The following is a 27723-nucleotide window of genomic DNA, read 5'->3' as shown; positions in this document are numbered from 1 at the left end:
ACATACGATGGCATTGCCGATATGATTTTCAACATCTGGAACGGATAGGAACTCATAGAAGAAGATCGACCTCCACCGTCGGTCAAGGGAAAAGTACGAAACTGAAACACTAGAAACCGTATGCATTACCATAATGCATGGACAGCGTAGTGATACCGACCACTGTATTACCATAATATGACTATAATACGCTGTGTAGATTATTTTTGTAGTATATGGTACAGTGGATCATATTTTTCGTCATTATTAAAAGTGATCTGAATCCTAGCCAAAATAGTTTTTGGATAGTATTACTGGTAAATTTAAAAAATTACGGTAAAAATGGTAAAGTTGGTTTATTTGAATTTTAAATTGTTTTTTATTTTTTTAATAGGATTTCGTTAAGTTTACAAAGTTCCTCCATTATTTTAAACTTGAAGTTCTTGGAAATTGTAAGCTATTTTATGTTTTTGTTTAACTGTTATAAAAGTAAAATATTTGATAATAAAAAAAAAAAAAAAAAAAATTAAGTGTCAACTGTAATGAAATATAAATAAAAAATATTTATAATACCATTTTGTGGTTGCAACTTATAGATTACTTTTACAATGTTAAAAATGAAAACACAGAATTAAATTACTGAACATTGGCGTTTTGTTTTCATTTTCTTTGTGGATTGAGATATTAAACAATAAACTTGGACTATATATATTTTATTTTTTAACCATCTTTGAAAGATATTTTCAATAATTGTTTGGAACAGTATCCTTAAATAATATTATATACTTATTCGGAATAAATGTATTATGTATTTGATGATTTTAATTATACAGAAATATTAAATAAACTTTGTAGTTTAACTAATTTAATGTTATTATTTATAATATTAGCCGTAAATGTTATTTAGTTATAGGTATAGGTTATAAGTATCAACTATAGTCTTTTTACAAAAATCTTAAATTTAATTACTATTATAATTTTATGGCAATCAATAAAAACAACCACGAATTGAATGATATTTGAAACGGTAAAAAAAATGTACACGATTAATTTTCAGCACTGAAATCACTAAATAATATATAGTTGAAAATGTTAAAGCACAACAGTAGTTCATAATTATGTTGTAATGTCAGAATATCATTATTTTTCATTTATCGGTCCGAGCCACATTTATCGATAGCGGTGACGATGGGTCCATGCGATGGGGTAACATTTTGCAACACGTGGGCCATGGACATGGTTGCTGAAAACTACCCCTATGGACCATTCGTCGGGAGCTAGCAATGCCGGGTCGCATTTAACCGCAACACCTATCTGTGACCAACGTTCACTTTACGCATTTCTACATCTCTGTGTACGTATGATACGAAAATTTAGTTTACCCCGGTCAAAATGCAGTTGTAAAAACGTAAAATCGTTTTTCAACCGTTTGCTTACCATTCAACACATGGACGTTGATGGACTTCGGTTGCGCGTTGGACGGATTGCATTGATATCTGCCGTTGTCCTCGACTCTGGCTTCCTGTATCAGCAAATGGCTGGTGGTTACCGTCCCCTTCTCGGTGACTACGTTCACACCTCCTCTGGGCGAATCGTAACTGATTATCTGCAATACATGTATAGTTTAAAATGTTAAAATACGTATGCAGACGACGCACATAGCGCCATGTTTTGAATATTTACCGACGTTCAACGAAACGTCCATATGGGTCCTACATACATATTATTATTATTATTATTATGATTATTAACAGTCGAAGTCACTTTTTTTTTTGTACCGAAATCCGCCATCGAGTGTATCACTTCAGCCTTATATTTTAAGGTATCTTCTAGTCTCTTGATGATGTGTATACCTACCTACATTAATTATATTTTTTGATTTTCATATTCCGTATTCTATAGACATATTAAACTGATATTTATAGAATTCGATTATTTTTTTTTTATTATTCTTATCCGTCGCTGGTTTTTTAAATATTTTGTAACCGGTAGATATTGTATGAATATAATATATTATGGTTATTTTACTACGAAGGCCCACGACTAGATATTTTTTAAATTACATATTACGATAAAACATATTTTCTGGGAAAAAAAAACATTACGGTGTGATACGATTTATTGTTGGTGGTTCAAGTGCAATATAGTGTATCTTAACCAATCAAAAACATTGTAATAAATATATACGAGTATATGTGGTTGTTTAGGAACATGCTAAAAAGTTTTCCGAGACGTCACTTATCATGCTAGTTGTCGGCGGCGGAAATCACTGGCATATGAGAGTAGAGATATGCATGCCTTGTTTTTACTGACCATTTTTGTTTTCACGTAATATTATTAAATATTTTATATATCATATATAGATATATATGAATTGTGTTTATTTTTATTTTTAACCTTTAAGTAAAACAGTATTGAAACAACGTGTATTTTTATGGTCGTAAAAGGCATCGTTCATAGTAAAATATTGATTTACAACATCGTAAAAAACAATTTACGTGTATTATTAAGTCCCGGGAAATCTTATTGCACACCATATTACTCTCGGATTTTATTCTGTAAAAAGTTTTCATAAACTATACTCATAATATAAATATCAACTGTAGTTGTGAGAGTTTATGGGAACAGATTTCATTTTTTTGATAAAAAATATTCAATCTTACGTTTTAAAAGTTTCAAATCATTATAAGAATTTCATGTATTCCTCAGTAGTGAAACTATGAAACTTTTATTTTTAACTTCATTCTTAGAATGTTCTTACGGGTGCTTCTCTGCATTCATACATCCAAGAGTTTGCATATACTTCTTTAACAATTTATATTACTTTAGTTTTTGAAAACGGTATCTAGATGGCATTTTTTTATTATGAATCACGTATTTTTGAAAAGAAATTATTGGTTTTAAAATGTTCTGTTACCAAAAACTGTAAAATTTATTTTTCTGTTGAATGTTAAAAATAGTGAGAGAATTATTTGATGTTATCGACAATGAGCATAGTTTATGAGCTTAAATTATAATGCTTCATGAAATATAATATTATTTGCAGATCATAAATCATGCAAACACACAACTGCATGTGCAAACAATGAATTTAGAGGGAAATTTGTGGAAGCGGAAAAGTGCACCACTTCTACCAAAACAACCTAATGAATTCCATTCGAAAAACATGGAATAAAAATTTACCATTTTTATTTTCGCGTTAAATTGAACGGTTGTTTCCTCTTAACTGCGATATATATATATTTTTTTCTTTCGAACACGTTATTTATATTATATGGTATAGGTTTATTTCGTCTTTTTAGATAATTTTATTTTTATAAAACATAATTCGTCCACAAATAAGTGGTGTTTGTTTTATTTTGCTGTATTTGGTTGTTTTGGTTAAATCGTGCATTAACTAGATAGTTTTACATAGTTTTTACATTCTAATATAGTTATGTTCATAACATGGACTCTCAAAAATGTACGCTTATGTTGATGCTCATATACGATATGAATATTATTAAAAATACACTTTATATTATAATTTTTAATATTGTTTAAGCAATTTCGTAGAAACGGTTTGATGATCCACGAATTCCTACTCATTTTTGGATTATTTTACTCAACTGTTTTATTTTTAAAAATATTTACGTTTATGAAACATTGATCTTGGGCTAGAGTGAATGAATACAATACATTTGTATCGAATACATCCTATACCTCCTATTGTTTTATCACTGAATGTAATGTATGTGGCCATAATTTTTATATTATATGGTTTTCTGTTTTGTTTAAATGAAACGTGTTAAATTCCAGTAAATAATTCAATTGAAAACTGTCAGCACCTATGTTATCATCATGGATTATAATTTTCAATATACGAGTACATGATCTGTGACACTACGAACATATTTTGCAACCTTTTGTGTCAAAGTTATTCCAAAAAAATAATTAATTGTGAATCAACTTTAATCAAATATTGTGTCAAAAGAATGTTTTCTTTTTGAAGGTGGTATATTTAATTGTAACAGAACTGTATTTAATTTATCGAAAACTTTTTGTTTCTATTTAACCTAGTTAATCAGTTATTTGTTTTATTTTGTTAACTTCCAAACTATCAAGAAAAACAATTTGACAAATAGCCAATACTGAACTTATGAACTTGATGGTTGTGCTATTCATAGCTTGTGGTTGAGAAAGTTTGTAAGTACTAACCTCAAAGCCAACCATCAAAACTTTAGTAATATTCTCCAAGGATTTGAAAACTTGGTTAGTTACACATTTTTATATCGAGTTGGAGAACGGGCATTTTTTAAATGTGTGCTTGTGTGTGTTTATTTATTGATCGGATCTTTGTATGGCTGTAAAAAAATATACAAGCTTATGGTTTGTTTTTTCTGATTTTTTGTGTTTGTGTTAAAAATTTTTCTTATGATTTACAGTGTTTGATAACGTTCATATATTAACATTATTTTAGTTTTCTTTATAGCGGAATATTTAATAATAACAGTAATTTACATTTTTTCGACGCCGGATTAGCATAAATTTAATATGTTTTAGTATTATAATGCTATGTACAACGTACGTTGAAAAATAAACACACTATGTTCTTCTCATTTCAAATATATTTTTACGCGTAGAAATAACTTTATTTATTTATTTTTTTTTTTTTTTTATATAATAACATAATATGTTTCACGGTGGATTCATGGGTCGATAAGTAGAATTATATTCGAGTTACGTAGAATCCTTCTTCGATACTCCTTACTGATCCTCAATATTTGCCTTTACGTATATACATGTGCGTTAGTAGAAAGTTCATTGTTCATCGTATAATGTGTTAATGTACGTGTGCATGCACAGATATACCCTGTTATTAGTTTAAGGCGACGGTCAGGAATGAGAGGGTGGAAGAAGTATGGCTAAAACCACACATAGAGTCTTTATATTATACACACAATATTGGCCAACCTGTCCTCATCGGATCGAAAAACTATCAATAAATATTATTATTACACAAATATTGTTTATATATATATTTTATAAATATCGTAATAGCAGAGTTTACTCAAGACTTTCAAACAAAACTTCAAGTATAATAATATTAGGTACATCGTAAAAAGTAATGTGTAGCCGAATGCTCTGTATTATAAACGAATAATATAGTGCATTTATACACCATATTGTGTTTATATATTTTTTATAACACGCATCGGAAAAATAACGGATACATAATGTACATCTTCGATAATATTACTTTCCGCAAAAATACAAGACTATGATCAACTTATTTTGTTCCCGACATGTTTAGGTGACTGTAGACTTATTATCTGCATACAAGACAGAAAGCTAATGTATTTCGATACACAAAATTAATACAAGTAGTTATCTAACTGTAGAGATCCGTCGTGAAGATAGTTCAAAAACCACATACTATTGATTTTGAATCCAAAATGATCTATAAATATAAACTGTCCACTTTTCCGTTTCATTTTACAAGGGTTTACAAGGATTACATTTCTATAAATGTGTTTTCTGAAATTTTTTAAAATTATGTTATTATCTGTGTTGATCCAATAATGCGGTAATGGATTTATTCAATTTCAATATTTCAGACACAAGATTGTTTTTTACTTGAAACTACATTCTTAAATGCTTCATTAAAAGAACATTTTTAATTGAAAACTGAGATTGTTAAATTAAGAAAAATATTATAAAAACGAATTCAAATGGAGTAGAAGGATTTCATCAAAGAATAATTTCTCAATTTTATTCTCCAACTAACCGTATTTATTTATGGTTATTGATATCTTACGAAATATTTACTTCGATACACTGACACGTATTACCACAAAGGAATGAAAAATATATTAAGTATTTTTATTTCAATAAGCGCATGGAGAGTTTTCCCATAATATGTTCAGGTAAAAGTCACTAATCAACTAAAATTGTACATTTTTGTCCTGTATTTCTTTAAAATTGAGTGATTTGGGATTATAACCGAATAGATTACATTAGTACGAACAACCGTTAACGGATAAAAATGATTCGTAATTGATACATTGAAATATAATATATACATGTACAATTATCGAAATTTTTGATTTATTTCAACGATCAGACGATAAATAACGGTTGTTTGTAGGTAAAATTTTGTACACGGTATCTACACGATCATAATAATGTTGATAACTCTTTTGAAACATCGTTCAATAAACGATGGGAAAAAAAAAGATTTATTTTTCAAGTAATATATTAAAGCCGCGGGACTTCTGCTAGAGTATTGAGTACAATCTATTGGACCATTAGCTAATAATAACGTCACAAGTGAAATGGAAAAGGGAAAAACTATTCTTACGGCGTCCATTACGGTTAATGTTTTTTAATTTCGTCGAAGCTATCCGAAATTCGGCGCGGAAAATGCTACAAATTGGAAGAGACCAGCTCGTATGACCTATTAATAATTATCAAACTTGTGTAATAAATTATAATAAAAATATGATAATAACAAATAATTCCACTAATAATATTGCAGTCTTGTAAAAAATACTTTTGAACAATTATTAAGATACTAATACTAGTATTCGAATAAAAAAGTATTTGAATACAAATACAAGTATTTTTTTTTATTTCATGCTACATAATATATATGTATATTGTACACCAGTATAGGTTATGTTACTAATGGTTTACTAGGTAATAACATTACTAGGTAATGTTACTATTATGTTACTAATTTCCATGGATCTTAACAATTATTATAACATGTCTGACTATTTAGAGATAAATACATGTTCACATATTTCATTCTGCATTCACATATATTTCAACTAATATTGATTAAATTTTAATGAAAAAAATAAAATAAAAAGTGGTATTAACTTACTATAAATATAGAATTATTTTAAAATTATTAGATTTTCAGTTTTTTTTAAAAAATTCCAATACAGAAACTATATAAAATGTAATGTGGTATTTAGTGTGGTAACATTGTAATTACCTACTTTTATTATATAAAAACATAATATTAGTTTTCAACGAAATCAATTTTTTTTTGAAAAATAAAAAGTTAAAATTAATAAAGTGGACTTTATGGTATTTTAATACAAGTATTTACAAGTAAAATAATATAAACATAATATTTTAAAATGCAAAGTCTTAAATGAATATCTATAATAAAAATTAAATTGTTTGATTGTTTTATATTATTAATATACTATATAATATATTGGACTTAAGTTTCATCTTAGAAGGCGTAGCAAAAAACCTACACAGCTATAACGGGTAGATATTTAGTTTTTTTTTTTATATTGTGAAAATAACAGGAGTCTTGCAAGAGTCTTGCGCAAGACCAAGACCAAGACCAAGATTTTGAAAGTCTTGTTTTTGTTTTGATCATCACTAATTATTATTATGATTATTTAATTCAACTCATATTTGGTGCCACAGATTCTCTCATTAATTATTATAATATTTAAAATTTTGGATTTCGTTAAAACCGCAAATAGTGTTTACTGATCTCGTTTGTTATTCTTATTACTTATTATTGCTGTGCAAAATAGGAAAATATTACATTATAGAAAATTACTACTAGTAGTTAAAGTTACTTATTATTACTATTACTGTTATTTTTATATATTTATATAAAAACGGTCTTTTTTATGTTCAATTTGTGACAACACTATTTAACATTTTTCCAATTTTTTTCATGAAATGATCCAAATACTTTTTTGAGTGTCATTACATCATCCGATATTTAATAATCTCTTTGTCTGAGGGGGAGGGGTTTAATTTAAAGGATATGGTTTTTTTAGCGTTGTCTTTTAAATAATTTAACAATTTTTTTTTCACGAGGTTATACCAAATACTTCTACGAGTGAAATATTATTCACATAATCATTTTATTCGGCATTTCAGTTATAATTGTTTACGCACTATCATGAATAAATCCTGGCCGAAATTAAAAACTACAAATTAATATAATAGTTTTAAATCACTTTATCTTTATATCACAACTATCTTAATTAAATATTTTTTTTTCTTTAAAATTAATCAATATATTTTGATTTAAAAATTTAATTTAAAAATAGGCGAAGTCTGGTAGTTAAGCTAGCCATAGTATGTTGAATTTACCGATATCACACATCTGTACTTTATTTACTTCACCAATTTGACGATTTAACTAATAATAAAATTAAAATTAAAAATTATTAAATAGTTAATACTCGTAAATTAATGTATAAATAATTAAACAAATAGTGTATATATAGAAATAAATAAATAAATAAATAAAAGCTGAGCCTGTCGTATTAGTATATTTGTAATGTACGATCGATATCGAATTGAAAATTCCTCATCAGGTATATATAAAGTCAATAAAATCGTGACCGAGAATGAAAAAATAAAACGTGACCCTTAAAATATTTGTTTATTTATTTATATTCTTAATAAAACGAAAACGTCGGCCCTTTCCAATGTGTGGGCACTAGCTGAATCGACACAGGTTAAATGGTTATTATTACTGTTTTATAAATATACAATATTAGTATTGCTCGGGTTAAGTCCATGGTGAGTTGTTGACGGTCGGCGGACGATATAAATACCATACAGTAAAAGCGAAAACGATAGAGATAAACTATTGATACAACTACACTAAGTTATTTAATACAATGAGTATTAGCTATGGATATTCCATATTTAGTAATCTAGGAAGGGAAGTAGTAGTGAGTTCAACATCGGATAAAATTTAACATCAACATTCTACTAATGAGTATACTGTTAAATAAATACACAACGTTTTCTCTACATTTAAATTAATAAATTCTATTTTGAAACTTAAGATTTATATACATATACAGTTTTAAAAGGTAACGTAGGCCGGATCATAATGTTACGATGGCCACCAATTACCCGTCTCTGCCGCATAGTAAATATCGATAACAACGTGTGGACTTTTATATTAAAACTGAATACCATTTTATAATATGGATAATAATATAAAACTATAATCGAATAATAGTATTCAACAACTATATTGTATACTGTTTAAATCAGGGACTGGAACCTATAGGTTATTTTGGTTCCGGTTACGGTTTCGGTTTTTTAAAAAGTAAGGTCCTAGAACCGGTTAATTTCGGTTAATTCAGATTATTAGAAATTTATTAAAAAATAAAATGAAATTATTTATTTATTCTTCTTTAAATTGTAATTGTTTCATTTCATGAAAATAGAAGGTATTATGGATAGTTAAAAAATAGTTATAAATATATTAAATATATATATATATATATATTATATATCAGCCTATTATATTCCTTGAGTTAGGTTGTTAGTTGTTATTTTATTCCAACTCATAGTAAGAATTTGTAAAATATTTTGTAATATTGTGAAATATTATGATTTGATGAAATATATATCTTTAATTTAAAATTTAATTTTAATTAGGAATCAAAGTTAATACTGGCTACTGTGTTAGTTACAAATTTGTATAAACATTAATTATATTTAATACTTAATAGACAAGATAGGTGATATACTCACTCTTTAATAAACATACAAAAATAATAATAATATTACAAATTTACTTTTTATATGCATTACATTATTATATTTTACAACACAAAATAATAAAAACATAAAAAGATTTGACTTTTATTTTTCTGAACCGACAAATGGACAAACAAAATAGTCATTACTATAGTTTTACTAGTCTAAATAACTGAATTAAATTAACCCTTTTTTAGTTAAGGTTACAGTTTTTCATTTTTGGAAATAAAGGTTCCGGTTTCAGTTACGGTTCCTAAATTTTAAAGGTTAACTGGTTCCAGTACCGGTTCTTTTCAGTTACGGTTCTGGTTCGTGGTTTAAATACTTTTATGGATAATATGAATCCGACAAATAATATTTAGTTCAACAAGAATTAAATTTTCGTACCAAGAAACTTTAAGAAATGAATGTGTTAATTCATTATATTTTATAGTAACGAAAATAATATCAGTACGGCTACATTAGTTTCACTCCTACTTTTATTGATTAATATTCATGTAACGGGTAAACAAGCGAAACAAAGTTATGCAAAATAAAATATAATTTGATAAATTGTGTTATACAGGTAAGAATTTATCAAAAGACATTTATGAACAGTATGATTTAAAAAAAAATGAACATTTTTATTTATTTCACTCGAATTTCTTTGTGATTATTTGAAAATACATTTTAGATACTGAACGGAGCGAAGAATGCATGGATTTTGAATAAATCTGTTTTTTTTTTTTTAGGAAATATTGTACTGTTGGTGAATTTGGAAGGTTATTTTTGATTTTCTTAAAAGTTTCCCAAAATATTGAAAAAACCTGACAACAAATAACAAAAAGAAAAATACTAAATTTACGTGATACGAAAAAAAAAAGCTTGTCGAAAAGTTATAAAAATGTTTTTAATTAATTTTGTAGATTAAAATTATTAATCGTCGAGATTTGATAGCCGGATACTATTTAACATAAAATATTCATACTATAATAATAATTTAAACTGTTAATATTATAGAATAATTAAATTTAATTAATTTGTTGACTTCATTGATTTAAATAATTAACTACATTTATTTTATCGTTAATTTATCATCAATGTCAAAAATTATACTTTTATGCAAATATATTTTTACATAAAGTTAATTTTACCAACCGGGTTAAGAAATTATTTGGCTATATATAGGTGCTAATAGAGTAACAAAACATATCTTCAGGGCACCACAGAATCATTTTTGGAAACCGAACGGCACGTCGGGTTTATTAAAACGATGAGAAAAACATCGTAAACACGCATCAATGGAATTCATAGCGAACGGGTGACCATCTCTTTGGCACTCGGTTCGAAAAATTAACCACCATAACACACTCACAATGCACATTTAATCTTCCAATCTTCCTAAAAAAAAAAAAAAATTCTCACGTAGAAATGCAAAAGCGTTTTCCGACGAGTTCTGGGAAACATACTTACGTTGCATTATGACACACACACGTACTTTGAGGTTCCGCATTTTCATTGAAAAATCGCAACAGGAAAAATACTTAGAAATCGGTCGCTATACAGACGAAGTACTATTCTACCGCAGACAATTGAAACGTTGCAGTAAAAGGCGAACAACGACGACGTGCGTGGGTGAAGTCCATAACGGTTATAATGGAAATAATACATATTAAAAAGAGTTCATAACTACTTTTTGGATGAAAAATGGTAAATATAATCACGTGCTTTAAATAAATTGTGACCAAATTATCGTATAACTTCATTATCATATTGTTTCTATAATGAATGGACGTAATGCGATTCTAATTTTTTTATTCTTATTTTATGTCACGTTTAATAAACCTATTGCTATTTGACAAATACAATTACACATAAAATCCCCAGCCTTAAAAATAAATCATTATGTTATGACGTAAATAAAAGAGAGATAAATAATTAGAAATTAAATAATAGGACACGGATATTGTAGTAGTCAAAAAGTAGTAAAATTGATTGCAGTATGGCACTAAAAATATCGAAAATTACGTTTAAAAATTAGGAATCATACACGAAAAATAACTTTTTGTTATAATTCATAACAAAAAATAATTACTTCAAAAAAATGTATAAATACATTAAACTATAAGAGTTTTTTTTTCATTTTCAAACTCAAATTTTCTTTTTTTAAAAATAGTGGAAACATTTTCGGAATATTTACAAAAGTATAAAATATCGGGTTCAGATGAAATTCATGGATTGCCTGAAAAACAGATTGTCAAATAATCACGTTCCAAAAATTAGTTTAAACGAGTTAAGTTTAATCTTATCTAGAGTGATGCCTATATACCTATGCCTTAAATTTATTATATATTTTATAAATTAAAAGATATATTTCAAACGGGGTTATAACCCGTTAACCCCCTTGGCTATGCCACTGTTTATCTATATGGATTATAAATTCGACAAATCCGATAATCCCAGTATGACACGATCGATACGATTTTAAAAATAATCAAAGTATCATGAGGACAATAATGTCAATACACAATAAATCATTTAAACAATACATGAATATCAATAAATCATATATTTCAGACTTATAGTTGTTTGATACATTTATGGAAATAACATGTAAAATAGTTAAAATTGTTCAAAAAATGAATAAAGTCAACAGAATTGCAATAGAAATTAAAAAGTTCGAAAAATTGGAAAATATTAAGAATTCAATTCGTACTGACACAAAATACATTTAAAACTTATTTAGCGATAAATAAGAGCCGCAGAAGAAAACTTGCAAATCCAATAATACCCACGTCCTATACTATGAAATTATAGTCTTTAAAAATTGTATACGTTTTAAATGTGGACATATTTATTATTACAAAATCTATTTATTAAATATTCTAATTAAAATTGATTAGGTATCTCTTTGTTAATGTTTTTTTTTTTTTTTTTTTGAATATAGAAGATTAATGTTCAATAAGATGTTTTTATAGACGGAAAAATAGTTATATCTATTTGATTAAGTACAAAGCAATAAAACTGATAAAAAAGAAGTGTTTCAAATAAACTACAGTGAAAAAAGTAAATCATTAGGAGGACTATAGATAACAAAATAATAGATAAACTTCGCCATTTTAGCAAAATAAAAAGTCACATGACGTCTTCGGGGGAAAAGGGTACTGCATTTTTGCTGTTACGGTTCTTTTGCGTGGCCACTATGTTCACGTGTTGTTTTGTATTACAACCACGTTTAGTGTCTTTGCATATTTATATTTATCACTATACATAGTATGTAAATATTATTATATTACACATTTCGTGGGCGCATATCCCGAAATAAATACATTACGTGTAATATTCCGTTCGACGGGGCATAACAGTGTACTTTATAGTACAATGCGCATAACATAATATTACCATAAAGCATATAATAAATGTAAGACAGAAATATTGCTCAGAGTAAAAATGAAACACTCATGCTTTAGTTTGCAAAGTTTAAAAATTGTCACATATGCCTTGTACAGTGGCGTATTTGAGGGGAGGCAATCGACCCCCCCCCCCGAGAATTTTTAGACCAAGACAATTTTTATATAAGTAATGGGTATTTTATTAAGAAACAAAAATTATGATTTAATTTAGAGTATTACTTACATTTAAAAACTTTCAAATTGTACACTAATTTAATTAACGCAAAACGTTAAATTTTTCATAACGTTTTAACTGTCAACGGTAAACGGAAAATTTTTTAAACGTTTAAATTTGTATAACGTTTAAACGCTTAAATTGAATAATGGTTAAATTATTTATAGCGTTAAACGCTCAACTGCTTATAACGTTTATATGTCCCATAACGATAAATAATACATATTATTTTGATCGAAGACCTAGTCCATACTTAGTGAAAAATTAGATATAACACAAGCGAAACTTTCAAAACACAAATAGGTGTTAAAAGAGAACTACACAAAAGACCATTCTAAGTGGATCGGCATTAGATTAAAAAAAAAAAAAACCACAAATATTAAGGATTTACCTGATATAAATATTAGCAAAAATTTTACTTGTAAATGTTGAGCCTGAACTAAAGAAAAAATTTGAGTCGCCCCTCCCTCCTAGAAGTAAATCTAAATACGCCCTTAGTCATGTACATACTCCAGTATTAAAATTAATATAATTTTTGTTATCATCGAACAACCGAAAAATTAAACATCAGCAAAAAAGTTTATTAGTTTATGGGTATACGTTATTGAGCATAATATGTGGTTGATTAGATATATAAAATAAATAATTAAAATTTTATACACATGTGTACTAAACGTGAATTAATAGTATTGTTAGTTAAAGAATTAAGTCAGTTTTTCTCAGAAAAGTTAGCAAATTTGTGATGTATTCAATGTCAGATCTAATGCTTCGTCCATGTTGGGTGAAATATTATATTCTTCGAGGTCGTTGTTGTATTTATAGCATTCTGTTATATGTTTGACTGTTAAAATAACCTCACAAGTTATGCACTGAGGAACCTCTTTGGTCATGAGGAACTTAAATGTTAGCCTTTTATGACCTATCCAGAGACGGTTAATTAATTTTTTTTTCTTCCACAGAGATTCAGATTTTAACAATTTTAAATTGGTTTTTTGATATCTCTGAGTTTAGACGGTTTTTTCAACCAATGGGTTTACATTTTTATTTTGGTTGAGTTTTAAATATGTGTTTTTATTTTTAAAATATGTTATGATATCAATTTTTTGCATTTTTTTGTCCCTTTGTCGGCCATTTAGTTCGCTTCTATATTTGAGTGACCCGTTAATCAAATAAAAGTGATATGAATACCGCTATGCATTGACTTGATTGACATTGACTGATTTATTTCCTCAGTTTAGTAATAATGGGTTTATTGTGTTACCTAAGCTACTAAGTGTGTTGATCGAGTCAATGTTTTAAGGTTTTTGTACAATTATTTTCATGTTTTTTACTGAGATATATTGTTTTTTGTACTGATATTGATATTTATCGACGATTCACTTAATAATCTGTATACAATCGCTTTATATATGTGTAAAATTACTTCAATACCAAAACATTTTTCAGTTTTTGAACCGTCTGTGTAGAATATATTACAATTTTGGTATATGTATATCTAGGATGACTTTAAAATGGTCTTTGTTATTGTTGAATTTATACTTTTTTTTTATTTGGTGATATTTCAATATTTATAATTATATTGGGAAGCCATGGTGAAAAATTGTAAGATTTTATTTAAGCAATTGAGCTATAGAGATCTTTTCGATATTTTAATCTTTATCACATCTGTCGATTTCGGAAAACATAAGTATTTTGCTTATAATCAAACAAACACATGTGTTTTCAAATTTTTAAGTAAATATATACACGAAAATATAATAATAATATCTTAAAAATCCAAACGGTTCAAAACCACGATATGTAATCTTATATGTATCGTATACTATATACATATATCTTGTGTACATGAATTTCATTTTTTATTTTTTATTCTTCAATACATAATTAAATAAATTTATGCTAAGCTAGTATTATTATTATTTTTGTAAATTACGACCGGTTTCGAATTAAAAATTTATTGTCAGATAAGTGCAAAGTCAATAATATTATTTAACACATCAATAGTGACTTTTAGGATATCGTAACTGACAAACTATTTAGTATATGTCTGATTAATTCGACTGATTTTTGTTATTTTTACATTATTTTAGTTCGAATTGAATATACATTATTTTTTTAAAAAATTATTCGGTTGGGAAAATCTGTAAGATACATAAGAAATAGCGTACTTAACGTAACTATAAAGTCAATTTAAAATATATACAGACGTTTTTGCTTATTGCAAATATTATTAAAATTAGATTTAAGTAGCTCGATTTTAGTTTAACAACTCTGGGACTCCATTAAAAAAGTATTAATGAGTGCCTTGGAAGACTTTATAAAACGTCTAATGAAATTTCTCTCAACTGACACTTCGATGTTGACTGATCAAAATTCTTTGAAAAAAATTGAATAATTTTTAAAAACAATATTTTGAATATGATAGTAGACGGATATTTCATTTAAAAACGTTTGATTATTAAAACGGTAAAAATATACAAAATTATTTATTATAAGGGTTTATTTAACAGGATTATATTAATTGACAGCTTGAAATTATAAAGAAAAAAATATATAGCATAATATTATATTAAACACCAATGTTTAAATATTTAAATTACGATTGCATTATAAATTTATTTTGTTTGATTAATGTATTAATATGTGATTGAAAATAACCATAGATTTAAATGTAAATAATAAAACTATTGGCTTACAGCACTGTTGTGGTTCCAGAAAATATAAGACGGCGGTTCCGGGCTGTGAAGTACGATGCATGTCAGGTTGATGGTGCTTCCTCGATCGATAAATATTTCGGGTCCTCCAATAATGTCCGTCCTAGGTTCTGAAATAAAAAAATAAAAACAGGCATTTTTAACCGTATGTTATTTAAATGTTTTTTGAGAACTATGAGAACATAGCATAGATGCAGGCAGACGCCGTAGTTCATAATTAAAAGTCATAAATGTTTCGGCTTTAAGAGAAAAACTGTTACGACTAGTATATACAGAACCGGTAAAATGTATTTACTAGAATGGCAATTATTGTGGTTGTTGTATTCAAAACAGCTATACTGTAACGGAAAAACAAATTATAAAGCAAATCTTTCCTAATCCATACAATAGTTTATGTTGCACTGGAAGTCTGACACTGACATATGAATAATAAATATCGTGATCATTAAAAGTCATCGGTATTAATGATTTGTAAGATTTTATCAAAAATACACTCTCGTCTCATTTGAACAACTACTACCAACGACATAATTTATCACAAAAAAAAAAACCTAAGATACGAGTTTGATGCTTTAGTCTTTGACGTATCAGTCACGGTTTAAAGTTTATTAAAAATTAATTGAGTTAATTAAAATTTAATTTGGACCGTGGTAGAAACTGGGTAACGTGTAATCTCAAATGTGTGCCCTTAGAATTTTAAAAATATCCTATCCTTCATTATCTTGACTTGGATCAATCCCTGAGTTCCAGAAGTAAACTATTCAGATATGTATTTCAATGTAGATGGTTTGTGGCACTAAACGAATACACGCTGTTTTAATTGGTTTTCTGTGAAATAATTAAGTAGCCGTATAAATCAATTCGTTTTAACCCGTGGTAAAATAAATAAAGTTCGTTTTATTGCATACAAATTATTCAGACGAAACGTTGAATATTATAGTGCCTATACACGTTTTGATTAGAAAATATACTTACCAATTATAGTATAACGAAATCTTGAAAACCAATAATAATATCCACCGTAATAGTAGTTCATTAGTGTTTACGACGAACAGTGTTGTTAGACTATTTTCCAGGATTTACGCCTTAAAAATATTAAGGTTTTTATGCCGTTTTAGGAATACTTATTGTAATATTATGTAAATCCGAACGTTTCACACAAGTGCGTGCACAAATGTTGTACAACGCAGATTCGTGCGCTAGCAGTGGATGAGAGAGTAACAGTAATTGTTCAATTAATTGTACAATTTGATCTGTTAATTTCGCATTGTTGTCTACGTTAATTAACCACTCTTTCAATTTTCCAACATTATGCGTGCGTAGCTGTGTGTGGTGGTCTTTTTATGATTTTCTTCGTTCAAACCATAGTTATAAACAGAGTGTTTGCAAATTCTTTTGAGATCTTCGACCATTAAGTTGGGCACAGGGTAAGGTTACTATGATTAAAGGGTGACAAACGAGAATTATATTCTATAAGTGAAGAAAAATCGATATCGTCAACTAAATAATCATGTCGTCATGACAGTATGGTGGTTATAGCGTTTTATAATATACATTTGACTTTTAACACGATAACACGCAATATCGTCGTCGTGGCATTTCACGGTAGCAGAGAGGCTATTGTTAACGAGCGCCGTAGAGTGCCATCAGAAAGCTAATGTCATACAGTGGAAGGGTTTGTATATTATACTTTAAGAACCATCGTGTATGACCGCCAAAGAGGGCAATTATTGTTATTATTATTATCACGCGAATACGATACACTGGTGTTTACGTGTATATAATTTAAGTACAGTTTTTTTTGGGGTGCGGCAAGAAGGGCAAGAATTATTGCCGAGCAAACGGTTGTTAAATTTTTTTATTTTTTTTTTAACATTACTTCCCGGTCACAATGTCGTGTGTTAACAGATTTTAAACGTTTGTAGATAATTCGATGAATGAAAAACGCAAAACTACGACTGCGGTCCATAATATAACATCGGTACTCCGGTAAAAGTAAACGTAACGATATTCAACGAATTTTTAAGACGTTCTACCTGGTATCACGTTCATAGGTATATACTACCCTCGAGGAAAATGAGAGTTCCCATTAGCCACGGACACTTTTACATATTATAGCAATTTGCGTCGGAAAAGGTTGTAAAGTTGTGCCGGCGTGTGCATGGAAATCATATCGGTCGTAAATATTACATTTTATAGAATCTACACCACCTAGAACTGAATACTGATTCGTCCTAGTTTTATAAAGGCCGAACACCAAACACTGATTTCGTACAATCTTGTATATTTTGTTTATATTTATGTCGGTACCACGATTTTTTAGATTTAAATTCGTAAACCGAGCAGAACCGTAAAAATAATATTTATAATAATTTAACCGTATGGGTTGAGGGGAGGGGTAACAATAAATGGAAAATATATCATTTTATGTTAGGGAAAGTTTCTGTATGAATTCTATACAGGTGTCAAATCAAGCAGAATTTAGTTGCGTGTTACCACTAAGTCAGTTTTTCGGTTGCTTAAATTGTTTTCTATTTAGAGGAAATACTAATATATTCACGGGACTTAACATTATGTACATATTTTAGGCGGTAATTATTCTTTTATGTTCCAAAGTTGTGTAGTTATTGATCGTACGGTCAATGCGAATTGAGTTAATGATTTTCTTGAATGTAGACCGTTATTATACTTTTAAAACTTCTTGAAAAATATTAATATTGTAATATTATTTTTGACGTTATGTTTTTTTCATTGAGTACAATATTTTACATAATGCAATGTAAATATATATACCTAAACCAATATTTAGGTTAGCTAAAACATTAACGAATTTAATACGGAGACAGAAAATAGTAATGATAAAAAATATTATTTGAACGATTTGGTTTTAATATAATATTTATACAGTCGTTTCAATAAATAATAAATATATATATTTAATAATCAGTTGCACTTTTAGAACTAATTGAAGTCTACAACGTTTGAACAAATATAATAATATTACGTCCTTAATTAACATAATCATAATTAAAATATAATGAAACTGATAATAAAAAGGTAATGAAGTTTTTTTAACGCTACTCATAAAAAAAGTATTAAATTCCACAAAAATGTAAATACTGTTGGACAATAATCGTGAAATAATTTCAGTGTAAAAAAAACAGTAAAATTTATTTTTATTTCTCGAAAAAAAACAATCGTATTAAAATCATAGCCTTAAAATCGCATGAACTGAAATATTTTGTTTAAACATGAAAATTTTTTACGTATTTTGATTTTCCATTTCATCGTCATGTATACACGTATTGGTACGACTAGGCTACAATAACAGTTATTTTCAATTATTTTTTAATTTTGAGAATATTTCTAAACTTAATCCGTTAATTGTCTACCAATTTAACTACTTATGGATGTATAAAATAGATTTCTTAATTAATTTAGAGTATATATAAGCACAAAACTTAAGTAAATTATTGTTGTTTTATCACATGGAATTATCTATACGATTGTGGTGCGTAGACCTTTTAGATTGACGCATTATATACATTTTTCTGTTCTGTATAATATGATACATGTAAATTGTCTTTTTAAATTACAAACTAATAATATTGATTCAAGTCACTGTTTTTTTGCTCATCAGATCGTTTAAGCGCACCAGAAGACTACCCTAATAAATAAATATATTTTTTGTAAAAAAAATCGTATTAACCAATAAAAAATATAATTCAATACTTATAAACACCATATTTTAGAAGCTATTTTGAATGTATTTTTATAAGTTATTCATGAATAGAAAACTATGGGTGTAAATAATGCTTTTGCATTATTTACTCTACACTAAATAATATTCTCTTGTCATTTATTCTAAGGTTCTTCATTACCATTTAGATTGTGGTTTATCGACCGAGGAGCTTAGCGACCTCCATGTTTTTGGCAAGGTCTTAGAATATTAATGATCATTTTGGAGAAAAAACTTATGTATCATTTTATTTTTCCAGTTGAATCCTAAAAACATCTATATATAAGTATACACTCCCATGTATACATAATATTATTGGTTGAGTGATGTTTGAATAAAAATTATTATTTATTTTTTTTTTTAAATTGAATATAGTTATTTTAATTTTAAAATCCTATATTAAATACACCATTAAGATTTAAGTGAACCAGAAAAATGATATTTTCATGGCCAATGAGAATATTAATAACATACGAGAATAATATGATTTTTACTCTCGGTGTTGAGATTCCGCCATGTATAAAAATTACCTCGATTCAATGTTTAATGCATGACCGATTTGAGAACGTATATACTGTGTACATTAAGGTGGTTACTGAGTAAATATTTTGACTTTGGATCATTGAATAAACCTTGAAAAACAAAAAAAAAACTACATCCTCATTTATTTTACTACGTAGTTCAAAGCAGTCCATAATTTTCGTCGGATAAGTTTACATAATATTTGCGTACAGTAGCGTAGCCAGGATTTTCAATGGGAGATTTACGGCTTAGGTCTATACAATAAGTAGGTATACATATAACATATTATTTTAAATTTTCTTGTACTTTATTTAAAGCATTTAAAATTACACAATATTTTAATTACATTAAAACTTACATCAACCGTAGTTTTCTTGTTTTGATCGCTAATTTATTTAGGACATCATCAGAGTTTATCATTATATCACTGTGTATATTCACCATTGTCAAACCATTTAACCTATTTTCACATGTGGTGTTTCGCAAATATGTTTTCAATCTTTTTAATGTTGAAAAAAATTGTTCACTGTTAGCAGTTGTAACAGGAAGAGTTGCTAAAATCTGTAAAAGTTTGAAAGTAGAAGGAAAATTGATATGTTACATTTTTTAAGAGCATTATTAGTTCTTATTAGAGCGTTTTTAGTGCCTGTAGATTTTTTTGCCAAATTTTAATTTCATTCACAGCTGCTAACACACTGTAATCTAAATGACCTTGATACATGTCAACTAGCTGCTTAATTTTTTCTTCATATTGTATACTATTGGATGGTGGTAAAATAACATTATTTTCAATTATAGGTCAATGAAATAAAAATCGATCATTTAATTGATTTAAAAAATGATCTATAAATGGAACGAATAAAGATATTCTAGATATTCTGTAATAATCCTCAGGCAAATCAACCTGAATATTACATCTGTTTTTTTGCTTAGATATTAGTTATACGAGGAATAGATATTTCAATGTTTAAGACATCGCATTTAGATTTTACATTATTAAATATAATTTTAAATTCACTTTTATCATTTAATCTTAGTTGTTTGATTATATTTACTACATCATCAGCGGTATGAATAGCTTCAACCAGATCTATATTCTTTGTCTGAAGAAACATACATAGTCGTAAACTCAAACTTAACACGTGCCCTAGTATATAAGTTGTTAGTATAAATTTTGGTTTTCTTATAGCACACAGCAATCGGTATGCTCCTGATGAAGCATCCTTATTAAGCCAAGTACAAACTTCTGATTAACTATCAACTATTGTATCAAATAACTCGAGAAAAATAATTATTGAGTCATGTCGGTCTTTCCATCTTGTTGGACATAATAGTTTCAAACGATTATGAATGAATGAAGAACATACGCGTCCTATTGATTCGGATAAAACATTATTTCTTTTTGGGGTATTTAAAATAAATACAGACTTATGATGAGAGAAAAAACCGTTTTCGTACATGATAAATTGATAACATAGAATATCGATAGTCTAATAATCAATATGATGTTATGTACACACTATTATATTGTTAGTACCATTTTTCAAATAAGAACACACCGTATGTGTATGCATCGTAATTAGTCACAGAGGAACAACACAAAATGAGAAATTTATTGTTCTATAATTGGTCACCATCGGTTGTCTACCACAGTCAACTATCAACGACGTTGTACATACAGGGAATTAAATAATTAAAAAAATGATTAAATAAAAACTAATGGGGGGGGGTCACAAAACCAAAACCCCTTCCTGGCTACGCCACTGGATAGTAATTTTCACATCCTAAAACACTTAAAAGCACTTAAGTTTATTTATTTTTGACTTTGAATACGTTGTTGTTTCCTTCACAAAACCCCCGAAATGTATTATAGAAATAATTTACTGATCATGTTTTATATACTCATGTGAAATATATATTATATGTATAATTTGTATTTTTTTTTTTTTTTTTTGAAAGTTGCAGATGAAATGAGAACAGAATAAATTATATAAATATAAATTCAAAATTAAACGTTAAATCATGCTTATAAAAATTCAATGCATACATCCGTTTGTCAAAACGAATTATTCTTAAATTTATTTAAATTAATTTTTAACTACCAATTATAATGATTTTATATTGTTCGAAAGATATATTTTTATATTTGAGTTTTATAATTTACAATAGATTTATTTTCTTATTTTCTTTTTGTATTTTCTATAGGTACAATAAATATTTTTACAGCATAGGCATTACCAATTTTATGCGATACACTATTTCATGACTAACGTTAAAATTAAAAACTGATAAAGCAACAAACAACATTAACTATTGTTGCTATTCAGTAATATAGGTTGAAACCCGAACTGATCAATCATTTCAATAACAAGTATTCCTGAATACGGCATTGAGTATTATGGTATTTTACAGAAATATAAAAACTTGAATATTGTAAATCCTCACTATTTGTTGCTGATCATTTGACCATAAAAAAAAAAAAAAAATGATCAAGGTTACATTCATTTCTGATTTAACACAATTTCTATGCCAGACAAATTAAATGATCCGATGAATGTTAAATAATTAAATCTTAATAGCGAAAATGTATTCAACAAACTATGTTACCTATGCAATATAAAGTTGTATAATATATTAGTTTTATTATTTCACGATTCGAGTTGGACCATATGGCAAGATGATGAAAGCCACGGACAGACAATTAAATAGATAGGGGATATCGATATTGTAGAAAATGGATTTTCTTTGGATAATAAGAGAATACTTGGGGTACAGTGAAAGGTTTTATTTTATTTTCTTTTTCCCACGAGACGTATATATAACTATACCGTGCAAGTCGAAGTGATAAATAAGAGACATCACAGTTGAGTTACTCGGCAGTATGTCTTGGGATAAGGATAAAATAAGAAACTAATGTATAGGACTGCGGTAGAAACAAATCAAAGTATCCAAAACCAATACAAACGTGTTGACTTTAAAGAAGTATATTATTAAGAAAACGTATTAGAAAACTCGGAAAATTTAAGGTATTTTGAAATATATATCTGTATTCGATTGTACACTATTTGAAATTTTAGTTAGTTGTTTAAGATATATCTTTTTTGTTGTAATATAATTTTTAATTGCCAAAAAATCGATTTGTATGCTTCAGAGAAATAACAAATTAGTTTTAAAACCAAAAATACGTAATTTATACATTTTAAACATTGAAAGATGTTTTGAGCCTTATAAAAATTATATAGAACTGAATGTATGCATCACTGTAATATATTTATTGCAATTATTAAAGATATGTTTGAGTTTTTAAGTCTTAAGTATGTGATCTCTTGTTTACAAAATAATTGATATTTTCTAAAACTAAAATTATTTTTTTTCTTAGAACTTATAGAAGTTTTCTTTACTATTATAACGTAATATTCATGTTATTGAAAATATAACTTGTTGTTTATTTCTTATATTTTATTTTTTATTTATTTTACTTATTTAAGTTTTATATAGGCCAGGCCTAATTACATACATTAGATAAGATAATATATTTATTAAATGTACTTTTAGTTTTTATCTTCGATTGTAACATGAAATAGTTTTTCTTTTGATTTAAAATATGTGGTTTTATTTTAATTTTTATTTAGAGATAGGTGTAAAGTGGATTTCTTCGAAGCATACCAAGGAAAGTAAAATATTTGTACAATGTTCTAATTTTAACTAATAAAAACACTTGAAAGACTTATTGTCCTGAATATTATGTTATTTGATACGCAAATGTATCGATTTTTTTTATTTATTGTAGATTCACTATAAGAGATGCATTATCGCCGGTACTTTTTAACTTGGCGCTTGAAAAAGTGATAAGAGACATCCAGAAGGAACAAGATATGGAAATAATTGGGGTAAACACAGTTTTAGCGTAAGCGGATGACATCGTCATTCTAGGATTTTTCAGAAAGAAAATGAAGAAAAAGCAAAGAGACTATTCATAGCTAGTCATAATATGGGATTACTAGTTAATGAAGCCAAAACAAAATATATGGTTATGTCTAGTCAGGTAACTCCAAAGAATAATATCAAGGTAAATGGATACTCATTCGAGCAAATGGAAGAGTTTAAATATCTGGGTGTAAATATTAATGAGAAAAATAATATGCACAATGAAATCAAGATTAGAATGTGCGCAGCAAATAGAAGCTATTACGCTATGGAAGAGATGTTCTCATCAATGCTTCTATCGTGCCGAACGAAAGAGAGGTTATATTTTACATATTTGCGCCCCATAGCAACGTATGCATGTGAAATATGGGCAAGTACAAAAGGAGATAAAGAAAAACTCTCAAATTTCGAAAGGAAAATGTTGAGGAAAATATATGGGCCAGTGTATAATGTGAATTCAAGGATATTCGAAAGAAGAAGAAATGACGAGATACAAAGACTTTTTAGCAATCCAAGTATATGTCAATTCATTCGAAGTAAGAGAATAGAATGGGCAGGCCACGTGTAGCGGGTAGAATGATGTCTCAGACGGAAGGTTATAGTGGAAAGAGACCCCTGGGGAGACCATGACAGAGATGGTTTGATTCGGTGAAGAGAGACCTGTCAAAAATAAAGAACACCTTCAGCATCGACAATGCAACGGATAGGGATCAGTGGAAATGTATTGTGGAAGCGGCAAAGGACCTTAATGGTCCATATTAACAGACCAGAAGAAGAAGAAGTAGATTCACTGTGAAATATATAAGTATAAAAGTTGTGATACTCAAAATTTTTTTTTAGATTTTCGAAATACTCATTACTATTCCGTATTGATGATAAGATCCAAACATCAGCGCATATCCCGTTTACGCTAAAAATCTGGTTCCCTGATTTACGCATAGTCCTATTTCGCCAGAAACGATAAAGTATGATTCCCGTTTCGGCCAAAATGTATTTTTGCGAAAAGACGTTTAGGAACTATGTACAATTTTACATATTATACAATGTAACATATTCTTTCATTATCAATTTTAATACAAGTAGATAATAATATTTAAGTCGAATATAGGCATAATTGTATTAGAGTTTTTAAAATATTACATAATTTCATATTATAATATGTCCATTATACTTAACTATTTATAAAGTATAAAACAAGTATAGGTCAAATATTGTCTCGATAAAGTTTTGAAAAAACACATATCGTCATTTTTAAATTGCGACGTATTTCGATTTTGTGTCGTATTTCGTATTGGCGAAACCATTGTTCACGGTCGCCAACCTACGACCGAGATTTTGAAATCGGAATACATAAGATTTTATATATTGTTTATTGTACATCTTTTTTTTTTTTGGAAACATAAGGAATTTTGTAAATATAATTAAAAAAACAATTATAATGAGATTATTAGGTATATTAGTATAATTTATTTATGGATAAAGCTAGGACGGGCGTAAAAATACATCCAAGAAAAACAAACTGTAAAGATGTAGAATATGAGCCAAAACTCACAAAACATGACAGAAATATAATAAATGTTCACCGTTTCCAGAGGAACACATCTTCACTTGATCTTTAATTATATCGGTCAATATACCAATATATATACGGTATAGAATAATAATAATAATAATAATCAGATATACATACATTTTATACATAATTTGTTTAATTATAATTTACTCGTCGGCATAACACCACGGAAGAGAATAAACTCTTCTACTCCATTTTGAGTTTAAAAAACAATACTAATAAAAATAAAACTAATGTTGATACTCTGGCTTGCTCATCGAACGGAGAGTGCCAATTTTATATAATTTAACAATTGTGGTTCATCCGATTATTATTGGACCTTGATCAATGATAATTATTATTATTATAATTAAATTAGTGCAGTGCGTTGTGCCTGGTACGAATATCGGTGACAAGAGGTATACACTATACATAAACAATAATTATATAAATAAAGAATTAAATATGCAACGGGTCTTCCAGATATAAAATTCTATGATGTTACATAATATTTAAAAATGTTACAAAAAATATAAATTATAATACAAGTATATGTAAAGTTTCAAAAAAATTACATTCGTATGTATAGGTCAGGTTTTAAAAAATATTATAATTAAAAGAAATAGTTTTGAAAAAAGTGTACCTACTAATTTCATTGGAATTATTTTTTTGTAATTGCGCCTTCTGTAGTTTTTTAAATGGTTTAATATTTTTTTTGTTTTTTGGAACTTTTTTTATATTATTTTGAGCATTGTTAATTTTGATATATATATATATTTTGATAGTATAATATTTAAACCCATAAAAAATCAACATTGTTTTACCTCTTTTGCATACAACTAATTCCATTTAAGAACGGTAAATAAGTAAGAACGTTGAAGTGTCGTTAGTCTGGTGACAAATAGAACAGATACTGATTGGAAATATAAGAATTTAACATTTGTTAGATAATTATTGTGTGCGAATTATAAATAAACTATAATACAGTGTATCAAACAGTGTACCGTTATTATTAACCATTATTATCGAAGATTATTAACAATTATCGAAGATTATCAGTGTACCTATACATTTCAAATGTCTTTTACACATACCATAACATATATTCAATATTGCTTAAAAATTAAAACTTATGGTTTCCAAACTTTTTTTGGCGGAAAAGGGTAACTCCCAAACACCAATAGTCATCGTTTTATGTTCACAGTATTAAAAAGCATAACTAAGTTGGTAACTAATGTGGTATTTTTGAACTTCTACTATTTTGGAACAATATTGTATTTGAGTAAATCTATAAATAAAACGAGAAAGAATGTTGAACAAAGTAAATTTGCGTTATTTCACTTGCGAAGTAAAAGTATATTAATATAACATTTAATATGAGTGTGCATAAAATTGTAAATCATTGGAGTATTATAATGTTATTGTATACGGTTATTGTAGAACCGTAAGAGAAATCTGTGTTAGTGATCGAAGAAAATATTTCAATTTTGTTTGTTTATTTACATCCGGATGGAATTTAAAATGTTCATAACTAATAACCATTAAACCATTTGTTTACTTTTTTTACTATTAGGAATAAAATACCTATTTAATTACATACAATAATTAAGTGAAGGAACATCAAGCATCAGTGGTTCAGTGGTAGAATGCTCGCCTGCCACGCGGGCGGCCCGGGTTCGATTCCCGGCTGATGCATAAGTTTTTTTATTCCTTCTTCCTCCACCTCAACATCTATATTTGTATTTTTATTCTAACTTAATTGTTATATAAAAATTTTTTTATTTTTAATTATTTTGCTACCTCTACATTTTAAGAATCTAATAGAATTTTTTTCGAAATATATTATAATCTATAGCAAAACGCGTATTTTAAAAATACTGACGTACTCGTTATCAAACTTTATACAAAGTCAATAGTAGTAGTAGTTACTAACATTTTTAATCATTTACTTGTCCCTTGTCCCGAGCTATCCAATAACTGTATCATTGATTAAATTGAATTAGAACGTATTGTGACAAATAATCGTACAACAAATATAATCGTATAAAATTTTTTGAAAAATTCGAGTAGGATTATAGGTTCCCGGTTTCGAAAACAATCTTTAATCCATAGTTATCCAACAAAGAAACGAAACAGCTCCACGCGCTACTGCATAT

At 27.6% G+C, this 27723-nt stretch overlaps 1 protein-coding gene and 1 non-coding gene across 2 annotated transcripts in view; one reads left to right on the top strand and one right to left on the bottom strand.

Annotated features, from left to right (window-relative positions):
- Positions 1-27723, bottom strand: part of LOC112683661 (zwei Ig domain protein zig-8-like) — a 517617-nt gene that overhangs the window by 2392 nt on the left and 487502 nt on the right. The window contains exons 5-6 of the mRNA XM_025554794.1: positions 15810-15937; positions 1417-1585 (exon numbers count right to left, since the gene is read on the bottom strand). Coding sequence (XP_025410579.1) covers positions 1417-1585; positions 15810-15937 — 297 coding nt within the window. The remainder of the gene's footprint in view (positions 1-1416; positions 1586-15809; positions 15938-27723) is intronic.
- On the top strand, positions 27192-27262 carry Trnag-gcc. Its single transcript has one exon. It is a non-coding gene; the product is annotated as a tRNA-Gly (tRNA).

This window comes from Sipha flava, unplaced genomic scaffold, assembly GCF_003268045.1.
Source record: "Sipha flava isolate LNK unplaced genomic scaffold, YSA_version1 232_pilon_pilon, whole genome shotgun sequence".
In the NCBI taxonomy this organism is placed as follows: Eukaryota; Metazoa; Arthropoda; class Insecta; order Hemiptera; family Aphididae; genus Sipha; species Sipha flava.
Note: the sequence above shows the minus strand (reverse complement) of the source record. Positions and strands in the feature narration are given on the sequence as shown.